Below are 18,753 nucleotides of genomic sequence, written 5' to 3'. Positions count from 1 at the left end.
AGATAAGGAAGATGGATAATGCTAGCAAATTCAATAGGGAGTTGGATTGTTCTTTGTCAAAAGAAGCAACTATACTATAGCATTTTCTGAACTTGCCAGATGGACATTTCTTTCCAGCCTTGCACATAGCTGTGTTCGTATAAGACAGAATGGGCTGGATTTGAGAGAAGTTTGCGACCAGGTTTTCGCCACGATTTGACACTCTGCGGCGAAAACCCGGTCACAAAGCCCGGGCGAGATCCTCGGTTACCTGTTTGCGGCAGCGATGGGAAGTACCGCCGGGTAGAGGTGCACCGGACATGTAACGACGCAGACTGCGTTACCGTACGAGTTTCGACACTCTCCCGGCCGTACGCCACATCCAGAATAGAGACAAGTAAAACCTGTCAGTGCAACCCTGCCAGCGCAGCCCTGTCAGCAGCGGTAAGTTAGAAAACCTGCAAAAAAGGTAAGTTAAAGTTTTTCATTTTTTAATTGTTTTGCAGCGATTAGTTAGGTAAGGGTCTTGGTAATGTTTTTTTGACATTTTTTTCCCCCCTCCAAGTCCTCTTTCGCAACGCAAACGATCCCACACTAAAGTTGCCGAAACTCACATTTTGCGCCGCGAATAATTGTGCAATGCCTCCCTTTGCGCCCTGGAGCAGACCCCAAAGGCCAAAATTGGTAGCGCAGCGAAAACGCAGCGTATCGCTACAGTTTTCACCCAAAAACCCCAAAACCCGAAAATCCAGCCCAATAAGAACATAAGAATTAGGAACAGGAGTAGGCCATCTAGCCCCTCGAGCCTGCTCCGCCATTCAATAAGATCATGGCTGATCTTGTCGTGGACTCAGCTCCACTTACCCACCCTCTCCTCGTAACCCTTAATTCTCTTATTGCTTAAAAATCTATCGATCTTTGACTTGAAAACATTCAATGAGCCAGCCTCAACTGCTTCCTTGGGCAGAGAATTCCACAGATTCACAACCCTTTGGGAGCAGAAATTCTTTCTCAACTCGGTTTTAAATTGGCTCCTCCGTATTTTGAGGCTGTGCCCCCTAGTTCTAGTCTCCCCCACCAATGGAAACAACCTCTCTGTCTCTATCTTGTCTATCCCTTTCATGATTTTAAATGTTTCTATAAGATCACGCCTCATCCTTCTGAACTCCAAGGAGTAAAGACCCAGTCTACTCAATCTATCATCATAAGTTCACCCCCTCATTTCTCGAATCAGTCTAGTGAATCGTCTCTGTACCCCTTCCAAAGCTAGTATATCCCTCCTTAAGTAAGGTGACCAAAACTGCACGCAGTACTCCAGGTGCGGCCTTACCAATACCTTATACAGTTGCAGCAACACCTCCCTGCTTTTGTACTCCATCCCTTTCGCAATGAAGGCCAACATTCCATTTGCCTTCCTGATTACCTGCTGCACCTGCAAATTAACCTTTTGGGATTCATGCACAAAGACCCCCAGGTCCCTCTGCACCGCAGCTTGTTGTAATTTCTCCCCATTCAAATAATATTCCCTTTTACTGTTTTTTTTCCCAAGGTGGATGACCTCACACTTTCCGATATTGTATTCCATCTGCCAAACCTTAGCCCATTCACTTAACCTATTCAAATCTCCTTGTAGTCTCTCTGAGTCCTCTACACAACCCGCTTTCCCACTAATCTTAGTGTCATCTGCAAATTTTGTTGCACTACACTCTGTCCCCTCCTCTAGGTCATCTATGTATATTGTAAACAGTTGTGGTCCCAGCACTGATCCCTGTGGCACACCACTGATTTCCAACCGGAAAAGGACCCATTTATCCCGACTCTCTGCTTTCTGTTCGTCAGCCAATTCTCTATCCATGCTAATACATTTCCTCTGACTCCGCGTACCTTTATCTTCTGCAGTAACCTTTTGTGTGGCACCTTATCGAATGCCTTTTGGAAATCTAAATACACCACATCCATCGGTACACCTCTATCCACCATGCTCGTTATATCCTCAAAGAATTCCAGTAAGTTAGTTAAACATGATTTCCCTTTCATGAATCCATGCTGCGTCTGCTTGATTGCACTATTTCTATCCAGATGTCCCGCTATTTCTTCCTTAATGATAGTTTCAAGCATTTTCCCCACTACAGATGTTAAACTAACCGGCCTATAGTTACCTGCCTTTTGCCTGCCCCCTTTTTTAAACAGAGGCGTTACATTAGCTGCTCTCCAATCCGCTGGTACCTCCCCAGAGTCCAGAGAATTTTGGTAGATTATAACAAATGCATCTGCTATAACTTCCGCCATCTCTTTTAATACCCTGGGATGCATTTCATCAGGACCAGGGGACTTGTCTACCTTCAATCCCATTAGTCTGTCCAGCACTACCTCCCTAGTGATAGTGATCATCTCAAGGTCCTCCCTTCCCACATTCCTATGACCAGCAATTTTTGGCATGGTTTTTGTGTCTTCCACTGTGAAGACGGAAGCAAAATAATTGTTTAAGGTCTCAGCCATTTCCACATTTCCTATTATTAAATCCCCCTTTTCATCTTCTAAGGGACCAACATTTACTTTAGTCACTCTTTTCCGTTTTATATATCTGTAAAAGCTTTTACTATCTGTTTTTATGTTTTGTGCAAGTTTACCTTCGTAGTCTATCTTCCCTTTCTTTATTGCTTTTTTAGTCATTCTTTGCTGTTGCTTAAAATCTTCCCAATCCTCTAGTTTCCCACTAACCTTGCCCACCTTATACGCATTGGTCAATGCTCCTTAAAGTATACGTACATTCTTCACAATGCAGTACTGATCCTTTACATTGCAAAAGCACATTACTGTATGTTATAATGTTCAGGAGAAAGTCCATATTCTTAGAATGTAAACACTATACTGACCTGTTGCAGCTTCTCAGAAGCCAAGTGCTGCACAGCAGATAGATCGTTATTTTTCACTGTGAACTTCTGCGCCATTAATTTCTTTATATACCAGTCATAGGCTTCTTCAGCTTCCTCAGCAATCACGGTGAAGACAAATTGTTTCTGTTGCTTCTGGTTCTAGTTTATACAATTGAGTATTAATTATTTTATAAAACAGAAGCAACTCCCCACATGTATATTAATCAGATTTAATTACTTCATTTGTTGGTTCGATCACTGATTAGCCCCAGAGTGGAAAACAAGAACAAACCCTGAACAAAATATCATGGGACACGTGACAAAACATCTGACAAAGAGTATCATTTGAATTAGATGGCAGTAAGTTGTACAAAATTAAGATTTAAAGAATTATTTGAAAAGGAAAAAAAAATCAAGATCAGTGCAGTTCATGTAACACACACTGGCTGTGATGCTCATTTTCTATGAACGTCTCATGGTTTTTGAGTTTCTCTCTGAATAGATGTAAATTGGATTGTAAATATTATTCAAAAGGCTGCATTAATTCTTTCGCCTCCATTTTCCTTCAGACTTTCCCCTGCAGGCAATGCTTTTATCCACATAGCTCTCTCATGAAAGGAGTGTCAGAGCATGGACAACAACCCATTATGTGATTCAGGAGATATCATTTAAGGGAGAATTCTTTCTTCTGATTATATCCATTTAAAAAAAATTAAGCCTCTATGAAGCATGTTTTTCTGCTTTGAAGGCACTATATAAATGCAAATTCTTGTTGATTATCTAAAAAGGGAAAGTAAAGCATTTTGAGTATGAAATAATGTTTGATTATTGCAATATAATTTTTTTAAATTTCAGCAGTGTATCTCTTAATCATTAAGAGAAATCATCAATACTGCAAATGACTACAAAGACTGTTTATTTCAGGTTTTGCTCACACCACAAGCTGCTCTGGTGATAGTGGCTATCGAATCAATAATAGCTGATTATTTCAGCTTGTGCACTTCCAGATCAGTCTCTAAGTTGGTTCAAAATTCCAAGCTTGGATGATGTGGAATCTGTATGGGTGGAGCTACGGAATACCAAAGGGCAGAAAACACTAGTGGGAGTTGTGTACAGACCACCAAACAGTGGTAGTGAGGATGGGGACAGCATCAAACAAGAAATTAAGGATGCGTGCAATAAAGGTACAGCAGTTATCATGGGCGACTTTAATCTACATATTGACTGGGCTAACCAAACTGGTTGCAATGCGGTGGAGGAGGATTTCCTGGAGTGCATTAGGGATGGTTTTCTGGACCAATATGTCGAGGAACCAACTAGAGGGCTGGCCATCCTAGACTGGGTGATGTGTAATGAGAAAGGACTAATTAACAATCTTGTTGTGCGAGGCCCCTTGTGGAAGAGTGACCATAATATGATAGAATTCTTTATTAAGATGGAGAGTGACAGTTAATTCAGAGACTAGGATCCTGAACTTAAGGAAAGATAACTTCGATGGTATGAGACGTGACTTGGCTAGAATAGACTGGCGAGTGATACTTAAAGGGTTGACAGTGGATAGGCAATGGCAAACATTTAAAGATCACATGGATGAACTTCAACAATTGTACATCCCTGTCTGGAGTAAAAATAAAACGGGGAAGGTGGCTCAACTGTGGCTAACAAGGGAAATGAAGGATAGTGTTCAATCCAAGGAAGAGGCATATAAATTGGCCAGAAAAAGCAGCAAACCTGAGGACTGGGAGAATTTTGTAATACAGCAGAGGAGGACAAAGGGTTTAATTAGGAGGGGGAAAATAGAGTATGAGAGGAAGCTTGCTGGGAACATTAAAAACTGACTGCAAAAGCTTCTATAGATATGCGAAGAGAAAAAGATTAGTGAAAACAAACGTAGGTCCCTTGCAGTCAGATTCAGGTGAATTTATAATGGGGAACAAAGAATTGGCGGACCAGTTAAACAAATACTTAGGTTATTTGTGTCTTTCTTCGTGAAAACAGAACCATTCAGAAATACGAGGGGACCGAGGGTCCAGTGAGAAGGAGGAACTGAAGGATATCCTTATAAAGCGGGAAATTGTGTTATGGAAATTGATGGGATTGAAGGCCGATAAATCCCCTGGGCCTGATAGTCTGCATCCCAGAGTACTTAAGGAAGTGGCCATAGAAATAGTGGATGCATTGGTGATCATTTTCTAACAGTTTGTCGACTCTGGGTCAGTTCCTATGGACTGGAGAGGAGCTAATGTAACACCACTGTTTCAAAAAGGAGGGAGAGAGAAAATGGGTAATTATCGACCGGTTAGCCTGACATCAGTAGTGGGGAAAATGTTGGAATCAATTATTAAAGATGAAATAGCAGCGCATTTGGAAAACAGTGACAGGATCAGTCCAAGTCAGCATGGATTTATGAAAGGGAAATCATGCTTGACAAATCTTCTGGAATTTTTTGAGGATGTAACTAGTGGAGTGGACAAGGGAAAACCAGTGGATATGGTGTATTTGGACTTTCAAAAGGCTTTTGACAAGGTCCCACACAAGAGATTGGTGTGCAAAATCAAAGCACATGGTATTGGGGGTAATGTACTGACGTGGATAGAGAACTGGTTGGCAGACAGGAAGCAAAGAGTCGGGATAAACGGGTCCTTTTCAGAATGGCAGGCAGTGACTAGTGGAGTGCCGCAGGGCTCAGTGCTGGGACCCCAGCTCTTTATAATATACATTAATGATTAAGATGAAGGAATTGAGTGTAATATCTCCAAGTTTGCAGACGACACTAAGCTGGGTGGCGGTGTGAGCTGTGAGGAGGACGCTAAAAGGCTGCAGGTTGACTTGGGCAGGTTAGGTGAGTGGGCAAATGCATGGCAGATGCAGTATAATGTGGATAAATGTTAGGTTATGCACTTTGGGGGCAAAAACACGAAGGCAGAATATTATCTGAATGGCGGCAGAATAGGAAATGGGGAGGTGCAACGAGACCTGGGTGCCATGGTTCATCAGTCATTGAAAGGTGCAGCAGGCGGTGAAGAAGGCAAATGGTATGTTGGCCTTCATAGCTAGGAGATTTGAGTATAAGAGCAGGGAGGTCTTACTGCAGTTGTACGGTGCCTTGGTAAGGCCTCGCCTGGAATATTGTGTTCAGTTTTGGTCTCCTAATCTGAGGAAGGACGTTCTTGCTATTGAGGGTGCGTGCAGCGAAGGTTCACCAGACTGATTCTCGAGATGGCGGGACTAACATATGAGGAGAGACTGGATCAACTGGGCCTTTATACACTGGAGTTTAGAAGGATGAGAGGGGATCTCATAGAAACTTACAAGATTCTGACGGGACTGGATAGGTTAAATGTGGGAAGAATGTTCCTGATGATGGAGACATCCAGAACCAGGGGACACAGTCTTAGGATAAGGGGTAGGCCATTTAGGACTGAGATGAGGAGAAACTTCTTCACTCAGAGAGTTGTTAACCTGTGGAATTCCCTACAGCAGAGAGTTGTTGATGCCAGATCATTGGATATATTCAAGAGGGAGTTAGATATGGCCCTTGCGGCTAAAGGGAAAGAGAAAGCAGGAAAGGGGTACTGAGGGAATGATCAGCCATGATCTTATTGAATGGTGGTGCAGGCTCAAAGGGCCGAATGGCCTACCCCTGCACCTATTTTCTATGTTTCTGTACGCATGGGGTAGTTCTATCATTTGCAAAATTGGAGCAGTTCAGGCCGCAGAGACCCAAAATGGTGGGTCTCCATAGATGGAGAAATGTGCTCATTTCGCAATACTCTTAACACACAGGACACAATGCTGATTTTTAAAAATAATTCATAAAGGATTTTGCTCTGAAAATACTTATCCTCGCCTTAAAATTCACACAGCATTTCCTGATCATTGATTAAGATTGATTGGGTGGACCAGCTGCAAAACCTACAGCAAACACTCAGCAAAAACTGGACATTTAATGCACACACCTGGTCACTAAGTTAATTTCTTTCTGGCAAGGAGTTGAGTTCTTGCTGCTTCATTTTTGATATATGTTAATAACCTGGACTTGGGTATACAGGGCATAATTTCAAAGTTTGCAGTTGACACGAAACTCGGAAATGTAGTAAACAATGAGAAGAATAGTAACAGACTTCCAGAGGACATAGACTGGTGAAGTGAGCAGACACATGGCAGATGAAATTTAACACTGTGAAGTGATACATTTTGGGAGGATGAGTGAGGAGAGGCAATATAAATTAAATGATATAATTTTAAGGGGCTGCAGTAACAGAGAGACCTGGGGTTGTATGTACACAGATCTTTGAAGGTGGCAGGACAAGTTGAGAAGGTTGTTAAAAAAGCAAATGGGATTCTTGCTTTTTTAATAGAGAAAGAGAGTATAAATTATGCTAAACCTTTATAAAACGCTCGTTAGGCCCCAGCTGGAGTATTGTTTTCAATCCTGGGCATCACACTTTAGGAAGGATATCAAGGTTTCAGAAAAGGGTGCAGAAGAAATTTACTAGATGATACCAGGGATGAGGGACTTCAGTTATGTGGAGAGACTGGAGAAGCTGAGGTTGCTCTCCTTAGAGCAGAGAAGGTGAAGACGAAATTTGATAGAGGTGTCCAAAATCATGAATGGTTTTGATAGAGTAAATAAGGAGAAACTCTTTCCAGCAGCAGAAGGGTCGGTAACCAGAGGACACAGATTTAAGGTGATTGGCAAAAGACCAGAGGTGCCAAGAAGAATTTTTTTTTAAAAAACACAAGTTGTGATCTGAAATGCTCTTCCTGAAAAGGTGGTAGAAGCAGATTCAGGTGGTGAGGGTAACTTTGAGACAGTAAACTAGGACAAAATTAATTGGCATTTGGAAAAGTATGGACTGATAAATGAAAGTCAGCACGGATTTGTTAAAGGCAAACCTTGTTTAATTTGATTGAGTCTTTGATGAAGAAACAGAGGAATAAAGAGGATTGTGCAGTTAATGTGTTAATAGACTTTCAAGACTTGATAAAAGTACCACATAAAAAACTTGTTGGCAAAATTAAAGCCCATGGGATTAAAGGGACAGTGGCAGTATGGATACAAAATTGGCTAAGAGACAGAAAGCAGAGAGCAGTGATGAACAGTTGTTTTTCCAGATGGGAGGGGGGTATACAGTGGTGTCCACCAGGAGTTGGTATTAGGACCACTGCTCTTTTTAATATATATTAATGACTTGGGTATACAAAGCATAATTTCAAAGTTTGCAGATGGCACAATACTCGGAAATGTAGTAAACAATGAGATTTCAGGAGCGCATAGACATATTGATTGAATGGGCAAACAAATGGCAGATGAAATTTAAAGCAGAGAAGTGTGAAGTGATACATTTTTGTAGGAAGAATGGGGAGAGGCAATATGAACTAAATGGTACAATTTTAATGGGTATGTAGTAACAGAGAGACCTGGGGTTGTATGTACACAAATCTTTGAAGTTGGCAGGACAAGTTGCGAAGGCTGTTAAAAAAGCAAATGGGTTCCTTGGCTTTACTAATAGAGGAATAGAGTACAAAGGCAAGGAACTTATGCTTTAGGAAGGATGTCAAGCCCTTGGAGAGGGTGCAGAACAGATTGACTAGAAGAGTAACAGGGATGAGGGACTTCAGTTATGTGGCGAGCCTGGAGAAGCTGAGGTTGCTCTCCATAGAGCAGAAGAGGTGAAGATGAAATTTGATAGAGGTGTCCAAAATCATGAACGGTTTGAGAGAGTAAATAAGGAGAAACTGCTTCCAGTGGTAAAAGGGTCGGTAACCACAGATTTAAGGTGATTGGCAAATGAACCAGAGGCAACATGAGGAAACATTTTTTTTTTTACACAGTGAGTTGTTGTGATCCGGAATGCACTGCCTGAAAAGGGTTAGGGTTAGGGTGGAAGCAGATTCAGTAGTAATATTCAAAAGGGAATTGGATAAATACTTGAAGGGAAAAAAATACAGGGCTATGGGGAAAGAGCAGGTGAGCGGGACTAATTGGATAGCTCTACCAAAGAGCTGGCACAGGAACGATGGGCCGAATAGCCGCCTTTCAGGCTGTATCATTCTATGGTCCCGTTACATTGGGGGAAGATTTCCTCTGTTTGCTATTGGTAATGAAATCATAAACGTGAATATAAAGAAAGTGGTTATGATTTATCTGCAAATTACAAGCAGAGGAAAACATAGAAAATAGGTGCAGGAGTAGGGCATTCGGCCTTTCGAGCCTGCACCACCATTCAATATGATCATGGCTGATTATGCGACTTCAGTACCTCATTCCTGCTTTTTCTCCATATCCCTTGATCCCTTTAGCCGTAAGGGCCACATCTAACTCCCTTTTGAATATATCTAACAAATTGGCCTCAACAACTTTCTGTGGTAGAGAATTCCACAGGTTTACAATTCTCTGAGTGAAGAAGTTTCTCCTCCTCTCGGTCCTAAATGGCTTACCCCTTATCCTTAGCCTGTGACCCCTGGTTCTGGACTTCCCCAACATCGGGAACGTTCTTCCTGCATCTAACCTGTCCAATCGCATCAGAATTTTATATGTTTCTATGAGATTCCCTCTCATTTTTCTAAATTCCAGTGAATATAAGCCTAGTCGATCCAGTCTTTCTTCATATGTCAGTCCTGCCATCCCGGGAATCAGTCTGGTGAACCTTCGCTGCACTCCCTCAATAGCAAGAATGGCCTTCCTCAGATTAGGAGACCAAAATTGTACAAAATATTCAAGGTGTGGCCTCACCAACTGCAGTAAGACCTCCCCTGCTCCTGTACTCAAATCTTCTCGTTATGAAGGCCAACATGGCATTTGCCTTCTTCACCGCATGCTGTACCTGCATGCCAACTTTCAATGACTGATGTACCATGACACCCAGGTCTCGCTGCACCTCCTCTTTTCCTAATCTATCACCATTCAGATAATATTCTGCCTTCCTGTTTTTGCCACAAAAGTGGATAACCTCACATTTATCTACATTATACTGCATCTGCCATGCATTTGCCCACTCACCTAACCTGTCCAAGTCATCTTGCAGCCTCTTAGCATCCTCCTCACAGCTCACACTGCCACCCAGCTTAGTGTCATCTGCAAACCTGGAGATATTACATTCAATTCCTTCGTCCAAGTCATTAATGTATATTGTAAATAGCTGGGGTCCCAGCACTGAACCTTGCGGTACCCCACTCGTCACTGCCTGCCATTCTGAAAAGAACCTGTTTATTCCTACTCTTTGCTTCCCATCTGCCAACTAGTTCTCTATCCACGTCAATACATTACCCCCAATACCATGTGCTTTAATTTTGCACACTAATCTCTTGTGTGGGACCTTGTCAAAATCCTTTTGAAACTCCAAATACACCACATCCCTTGTCCACTCTACTCGTTACATCCTCAAAAAATTCTAGAAGATTTGTCAAGCATGATTTCCCTTTCATAAATCCATGCTGACTTGGACCAATCCTGTCACTGCTTTCCAAATGCGCTGCTATTACATCTTTAATAATTGATTCCAACATTTTCCCCATTACTGATGTCAAGCTAACCGGTCTATAATTCCCTGTTTTCTCTCTGCCTCCTTTTTTAAAGAGTGGGGTTACATTAGCTACCCTCCAATCCATAGGAACTGATGCAGAGTCTATAGAATGTTGGACAATGACCACCAATGCATCCACTATTTCTAGGGCCACTTCCTTAAGTACTCTGGGATGCAGAGTATCAGGCCCTGGGGATTTATCGGCCTAAAATCCCATCAATTTTCCTAACACAATTTGCTGACTAATAAGGATTTCCTTCAGTTCCTCCTTCTCGCGAGACCCTCGGTCCCCTAGTATTTCTCCCCAATAGTTTTTCTATTGTCTTCACTAAACATCAGTACCTGGCACTTAACTCATAATTCACATAAAACTTATTTTCTCAATAGTGGTATATTTTAATAGTTCAACCTATTTTGGAATTTTTATAACATTCTCGAGCTCCCCTGAACAAAGACGCCAAGCAAATCCACGGCAGTCCACCGTGTCCTTTTGGTTCACATGACTAAAATCCTTCAGTGCACATATCAACAGAACAAAATGTAAAGAAAACTCATGATGGAGCTGCTGGATTTACAGTGTTCACTCAGAAACTCACACTGCAAAGTTACTGACCTTTTCAGAATGTGAAGATATTCGAAAAGGAAAGTTGCCATTTTTCTGAGAAACTTGCAATTCAACCACCACGATTTCACCAGCTCCATTTTCATTCTGATAAAAAATGGCAGAAACTGTGTTGGTAGAGAAATTACTTGCTGTACATCTGATTGAGAAATTAAATTAATATCTTGTGACAAAGCTAAATATTAAATATTGGTTCAACTTATTAACTTGAGGTTCAGAGCAGGCTGAACTATTTTTTATTTTGAGTCATTTCCTGTTAATATTCATGATATGTAGCATGTCCAGTTTAAAAAAAACTTGCCCATTAATGACGGCCTCATAGTTAAAAACTTCAAAGCAATGCTGGGTATTCTATATAAAACAAGAGAAAGATAAAAAGAGACTTGTATGTACTACATAAAAGGTGAAAAAGGATGAAATATAGATGTGAACACGGTCTCTCCTTGGTTTAGTGTTTGGGAGAACCCCAAACTTCCACAATCTGCCAGGTCACATGGTAGCTTGTAGATTTTATCCAGACTGATGAAATTTTGTTATTTCTAAATTCTTACTCTCCATAATTGATGTTGTTTGTAACTAGACAAAAGGCCAATTGGTAGTAACATTTCCGCCTGCACAATGTGGGTGAGGGGTGAGATCCAGGAAATTAGGCGTTAATGTAATTTGCCAGCTCCCGCTGATTGTGTGCTAAGTCCGGTACATTGCTCGCTACCCATGCACACCCTTAAAATATGTGTGTTGAATGGCGCAACTACCATAGAGCAAACCCTTATATACTGACTTGACTAGCATTAAGTGTCATTTCAATAACAATAACTCTCTGATAGTAATGAAATGGCACTGAAATTACAGCAAAGTGTACACTTTGTGGGAATGTGATTTCATTAGTAGCAATTAAAAAGTAACTGCAATACTGAATCTATAACATTTCTAAAGCAGCTAATGAATCACTAAACCATTCTAAATGGCAAAACATTTCAATAACATAGCTATAGAGTGTGCATTTGTTGCGACAATGTTTGAAAATGCCAATTTACTGACAAAGCCCTTCCAATTCTGGTAAACTTTGATGGAGCAACGAGATTCCACTTTTGGTGGGGGAGGGAGATCACTAGCATGCCAACAAGGTGAAACGTAAGGCAATACATGACAGACATGTTGAATGCTGCCTCGACACCTCAGGCAGCCTGCTGGGAGGTCCAGAATAAGATATAGAATTTAAAGAAGAGCATAAGGTAAGGTATCAAAATGTAAACTGTGATGCCAGACCCTGGAGAATCACTGGCATCAGGATATGCTTTGAAAATTCTGCATTCTATGGCCCCAAGTTTCCACACGCGGCGAAAAAGGCGCCCCTCAGAGCTGGGCGCCTGTTCCTCACGCCGAAAACGGCGCCTGAAAAAAAACGCGGTATTCTCGAGCTCCTTGCAGCTCGATGTCTGCTTGGCGCGGCGCACAGGGGGCGGAGCCTACCACTCGCGCCGATTTTGTAAGTAGGAGGGGGCAGGTACAATTTAAATGAGTTTTTTTGGAGCGTTCGCGCACGCGCAGTCTGAAGTAAACATTGGCACTCGGCCATTTTTAAAAGTGCTGCAGAAAAAGTTAACATTTGTTTATTGAACCCTTGCAAAGGCTTGCATTTTAATTTTCTTGATATTTCTGTGTGTGAGGGAGTGCTTTTAGCAGCACTGCTGAATAAATCACCTGCTGAATTAATGTTGGCTCTTTAACCAGTGTTACTGCAGCAACTGTGCATTTTAATTCAGCCTTTACAACTCGTTACCGTTTCAATCTCCACCACTCATTCTGTAATTAAAGATAGACTGTGATAAACGGGACACATGCACTTGTTTGAGACTATTCAAATTCTTTGTAGCTGTTCAATTTTTAACATTTTTTAATAAAACCACATTGCCCTTCCATAATCAGCACTGAGGCTGCTCGCTGCTTCTTGCCCCTGCCGTCGGGACCGACGCCACGGCACACCGCTGCCTGAAAGGCCTGCCTGAAGCACTTTCACACAGGTAGGAACATGGTTTATTTAATCTTTTCTTTGCTTATAAATTTTTATTCGGGTTGGATTTATTTGTGTAATATTTGTATAAGTATAACTAAGGATTGATTGTAGAATTTAATGACTTCCCTTCCCCCCCCCCCCACCTCGTTCCCTACGCCTAATTTGTAACCTGCGCCTGATTTTTTAATGTGTAGACAAGGTTTTTTCAAGCGTACAAAAATCTTCACTTGCTCCATTCTAAGTTAGTTTGGAGTAACGTTTTCACTGTGGAAACTTTCAAATCAGGCGTCAGTGGCCGGCCACTCCCCCTTTTGAAAAAAAAATTCTGTTCAAAAGTGAAACTGTTCGACCTGACTAGAACTGCAGAAAACTTAAATGTGGAGAATTCCGATTTCTAAGATACTCCGTTCTCCACCAGTTGCTCCTAAAAATCAGGAGCAAATTATGTGGAAACTTGGGGCCTATATTTTTACTGCATTTATATTTACCAACTGGTACATGAATTTTGTTGCTCTATAATAGTGTTTTTAAAGTTTCTTTATCACAGACTCCCTGAAAATAATGTCCTAATGTCCAGAAAATGTCAGCTACATAATGGAAAACAATACTATGGTTGCTTTTTTCATTGAGATTAACAAAAACAGTCCATGCTCCAAACCACCACTGAAGTGTAGGCTGGATACAAGAGTAAAATCCTGAACTTAATTTGTTCATTAACTGTGCTCTACTTGTTCCACAGCAGTGTGAAAACAGGTATAATGTTTGTACTGCAAATATTTTTTAATGCCAATCAAATCTAATAAACCCCACTTTTGTGTGGTGGTTCTACACTTTTGCAGTTTTGAGATAAATGTTATGCTCCTGCATTCCAAAAGGCTGCAAATGATGGCACAAACCAGTTATTAAAACTAAAATTATAGCGGAATAGAATTTGAGTATTAACATACTCTCCCTTTCCTTTGCCATGTACAATCTGCAACCAAAAATCCAGGCAAGCAACCTGCTCCCTAAACTATGCCAATGCTGCTTTGCTCCAGCCACCTGGAGAGGATCATTCATCCTTATTTTCCTTCCTTCTTTGGTGTAGCTCTCCTTCCCTGCTCTGTGCTTGCACAGTACAAAGCTGTGATTCAGAACTCAGCAGCAGAGATTTACATGTTGTAACCTGTGTCTCATCATGCTGTAACATACATTGCTGTTCCAACATACATAACCACCAGCCCCAACTGCTTTCAGTTAAATACATGCTACAACTTTTCCTTTTTATTTTGGCAGCTCACTTCATACATTCTTTATCAACTGGATGGGGAGTGAATGGGCTAAAGTCAGCACTTTATCATGCCAGCAGTGATTGTTTTGTCTATGGAGAAAGAGTCAGACTGAACACTGAGCTCAAAGTGAAGTGTGACCTTAGTTGTTTATTGCAGGTCTCCAGAATGCCTCTCCAACCTGTGAAGCCTCCTTGAATACCTGTGCTCCCAAGGGATTATGGGATCCCTTGGGATTCCAGGGGATGAGCTCTCTGGTGTACAGAGTAAATACAAATCCACATATATAACACCACCACCACCCCCAAAGTCAATAGTGTAACTATTTACAATGTGAGTCGATCTGGGGCCCTTCTTGCCCTGGATGATCGTCTTGGTGTGAAAGCTGGTGTTGTTGAATCATTTGTTGGGCCCTCACTGGGCTGCTGTGCAACAGGTCTTGCTGGGCTGCCTGATATGTTGGGCCTTGCAGGGCTGTTGTGGATGATGGGTTCTGCTTCGTGGTCAACTGTGGTGCCGGTTGCCACTGGTGTGTATGTTGGGGGATCAAAAAAGGTAGGGTCCAAGGTGGGTTGCTCAGGATAGTCAGTGAATCTGAGTTTGATTTGGTCCAAGTGTTTCCGGTGAATGAGTCCATTTGAAAGTTTGACCCGAAATACCCTGCTTCCTTCTTTGGCCACAAGGAGTGCTGGGAAGCCACTTGGGACCTTGTCCATAATTTTAAACAAAAACAGGATCATTGATTTCAATCTTGCGTGACACATTTGCACTATCATGGTATGCACTTTGTTGAAGCCGCCTGCTCTCTGCCTGTTCATGTGGATCAGGGTGAACTAACAAGAGCCTTGTCTTAAGTGCTCTTTTCCTGAGCGTTCAGCAGGTGGGATCCCAGCGAGTGAGTGGGGTCTCGTGCGGGAGCGAAGCAGGACTTGGGATAGGCGAGTCTGCAGTGAGCCTTCAGTTACCCTCTTCAAGCCTTGCTTGATGGTTTGCACTGCTCTCTCTGCCTGACCATTGGACGCTGGTTTAAATGGGGCAGATGTGACATGTTTGATCTCGTTACGGGTCATGAATTCTTTGAACTCAGCACTGGTAAAACATGGCCTGTTGTCACTCACCAGGACATCGGGTAAGCCGTGTGTGGCAAACATGGCCCGCAGGCTTTCAGTCGTGGCAGCGGACGTGCTAGCCGACATTATCCCACATTCAATCCACTTGGAGTATGTGTCTGCAACCACAAGGAACATTTGACCCAAGGACGGGCCTGCATAGTCGACGTGTACCCTAGACCATGGTTTGGAGGGCCAAGACCATAAACTTAGCAGCGCCTCCCTGGGTACATTGCGAGCACGTATTACATCAGTGAACGCAGGATTCTAAGTCCGCATCGATACCCGGCCACCACACGTGGGATCTGGCTATCGCTTTCATCATTACGATGCCTGGGTGGGTATTGTGGAGGTTATTGATGAAGGTGTCTCTGCCCTTCTTGTGGACCACCACTCAATTGCCCCACAGAAGGCAGTCTGCCTGTATAGACATTTCATCTTTGCGCCGCTGGAATGGCTTTATCTCTTCTTGCATTTCCACTGGGACACTGGACCAGCTCCCGTGAAGCACACAGCTTTTGACTAGAGATAATAAGGAGTCCTGACTTGTGGCGGATGGCTTGGTTGTATGCGGACAACATGAGCGCTCATGTCTGGATGTGGGCCGATGCGTTGGTATTTATCCCTTTATTCTCGGAAAACAGGGATATAAGTGGCTTATGGTCAGTTTCCAATTCGAATTTTAGCCCAAACAGGTATTGATGCATTTTCTTTACCCGATAGATACACGCTAATGCTTTTTTTTCCAATCATGCTGTAGGTTCCCTCAGCCTTAGACAGACTCCTGGATGCATAAAAATCCGGTTGCAGTTTCCCGAAATCATTAGCTTGTTGCAATACACACCAGACGCCATATGACGACGCATCACATGCTAGCACCAAACGCTTACATGGATCATACAACACAAGCAATTTGTTTGAGCATAACAATTTTCTTGCTTTTACAAAGGCATTTTCTTGGCTTTTGCCCCAAACCCATTCGCCCCCTTTTCGTAGTAAGACATGTAGTGGTTCTAGCAGCGTGCTGAGACCCGGTAAGAATTTACCAAAGTAGTTCAAGAGTCCCAGAAACGACCGCAGCTCCGTCACGTTCTGTGGCCTCAGTGCGTTCTCGATTGCCTCCGTCTTCGCGGTGGTGGGCCTGATGCCATCCGCCGCAATCCTCCTTCCCAAGAACTCCACTTCAGGCGCCAGGAAAACGCATTTCGAGAGTTTTAACCTGAGCCCCACGTGGTTGAATCGACTAAGAACCTCCTCCAGGTTCTGCAGGTGCTCGATTGTGTTCCGACCTGTGACCATGATGTTGTCCTGGAAGACCACGGTGTGCGGGACCAACTTCAGTAAACTTTCCATGTTTCTCTGGAATATCGCCGCCGCTGATCAGATTCCAAACGGGCATCTGTTATAAACAAAAAGACCTTTGTGCGTGTTGATGCAGGTGAGGGCCTTCGATGATTCCTCCAGTTCCTGTGTCATGGAGGCTGAAGTCAGATCCAGCTTCAGCTTCCTCCCGCCAGCGTTGCAAACAGGTCGTTGGCCTTTGGTAGTAGGTATTGGTCCTGCAGGGAAAAATGATTGATAGCTATTTTGTAATCGCCACAGATTCTGACAGTGCCGTCTCCCTTGAGGACTGGGACAATAGGACTGGCCCACTCGCTGAACTCGATCGGTGAAATGATGCCCTCTTGTTGCAGCCAGTCTAGCTCGATCTCTACCCTCTCATCATGTACGGTACTGCTCTCGCCTTGTGATGGATGGGTCGCGCCCCCAGAATTAGGTGGATCTGCACTTTTGCTCCTTGGAATTTTCCAATGCTTGGTTCGAACAGCAAAGGAAATTTGTTTAAGACCCGGGCACACAAAATGTCGTCAGCGAGCGATAGTGCTCGGACGTCGTCCCAGTTCCAGCGTATCTTTCCCAGCCAGCTCCTGCCGAGCAGCGTGGGACCATCGCCCGGTACCACCCAGGGTTGTAGCTTGTGCACCGCTCCATCGTTGGAGACCTTTACAGTAGCACTGCTGATGACAGGAATCAGTTCTTTCATGTAAGCTCTTAGTTTCGTGCGAACTGGAGTTAAGACTGGCCTTGAGGCCTTGTTGCACCACAACCTTTCGAAAGTCTTTTTGCCCATGATGGACTGGCTCACGCCCGTATCCAACTCCATTGACACCGGGAGTCCATTTAGTTCAACATTCAGCATTATCGGGGGACAATTCATGATGAATGTGTGCACCCCATGTACCTCTGCCTCCTCTATCTGAGGCTCTGGTTCATCGTGATCCTACGCGGATCTGTCCTCCTCTGCAACATGGTGGTTTTCAGGTTTAACAGGCTTAGCAGCTCGCCTGCACACTCGTTGGAGGTGTCCCATTGTTGCACAGCCCTTGCAAACGTATTCTTTGAAATCGGCATGAATGGAAACAATGATCACCCCCGCAGCGCCCACAAGGTGTTAATGGCCTTGCATTCAGCACTCTTGATGGTGGACTCTGAATCATCTGCAGACGTGCAGCTGCAGGTATGCGTGACCTGCCCTGTACGTTACGATTTGAAAACAACATCACTTTGTTCACAGTACTTGTAGCAGCACTTGTGTGCCGAGAGATTTGCTTCGTATTGTCACTGATGGCAATGAACGCCTGGGCTATCGCTATGGCCTTACTCAAGGTTGGGGTCTCTACAGTCAAAAGTTTGCGAAGTATGATTTCGTGGCCAATGCCACGTACGAAAAAGTCTCTGAGCATGTGCTCCAAATGTCCTTCAAACTCGCAATGTCCTGCAAGGCGTCTGAGCTCAGCAACATAACTCGCCACTTCCTGGCCTTCAGATCTTTTGTAGGTGTAGAACCGGTACCTCACCATCAGAATGCTTCCCTTAGGGTTCAAATTCTCTTGGACCAGTGTGCACAAATCGTCGTACGATTTCTCCGTGGGTTTCGCTGGAGTGAGCAGATTCTTCATGAGGCCATACGTTGGTGCCGCACAGATGGTGAGGAGGATCGCCCTTTGTTTGGCAGCACTCTCTTCCCCATCTAGCTCGTTGGCCACAAAGTATTGGTCGAGTCGCTCCACAAAAGTTTCCCAATCATCTCCCTCCGAGAATTTCTCCAGGATGCCCACTGTTCTCTGCATCTTTGGGTTCGCTATCTGTATCTCGTCACCAGTTGTAATGTATGGAGAAAGAGTCAGACTGAACACTGAGCTCAAAGTAAAAAGTGTGACCGTAGTCTTTTATTGCAGGTCTCCAGAGTGCCTCTCCAACCTGTGAAGCCCCCTTAAATACCTGTGCTCCCAAGGGATTATGGGATCCCTTGGGACTCCAGGGGATGAGCCCTCTGGTGGCTGTACAGAGTA

At 43.4% G+C, this 18,753-nt stretch overlaps 1 protein-coding gene across 2 annotated transcripts in view; it reads right to left on the bottom strand.

Annotated features, from left to right (window-relative positions):
• Window positions 1-18,753, bottom strand: part of parp4 (poly (ADP-ribose) polymerase family, member 4) — a 265,891-nt gene that overhangs the window by 213,889 nt on the left and 33,249 nt on the right. For both annotated transcript variants that reach the window (XM_070892180.1, XM_070892181.1), the window contains exons 6-7: window positions 10,998-11,093; window positions 2,856-3,014 (exon numbers count right to left, since the gene is read on the bottom strand). In XM_070892180.1, coding sequence (XP_070748281.1) covers window positions 2,856-3,014; window positions 10,998-11,093 — 255 coding nt within the window. The remainder of the gene's footprint in view (window positions 1-2,855; window positions 3,015-10,997; window positions 11,094-18,753) is intronic.

This window comes from Pristiophorus japonicus, chromosome 10 (assembly GCF_044704955.1).
Source record: "Pristiophorus japonicus isolate sPriJap1 chromosome 10, sPriJap1.hap1, whole genome shotgun sequence".
NCBI classification, from domain to species: domain Eukaryota; kingdom Metazoa; phylum Chordata; class Chondrichthyes; family Pristiophoridae; genus Pristiophorus; species Pristiophorus japonicus.
The sequence above is the reverse complement of the archived record's forward strand: the minus strand, read 5'-3'. Positions and strand labels throughout refer to the sequence as shown.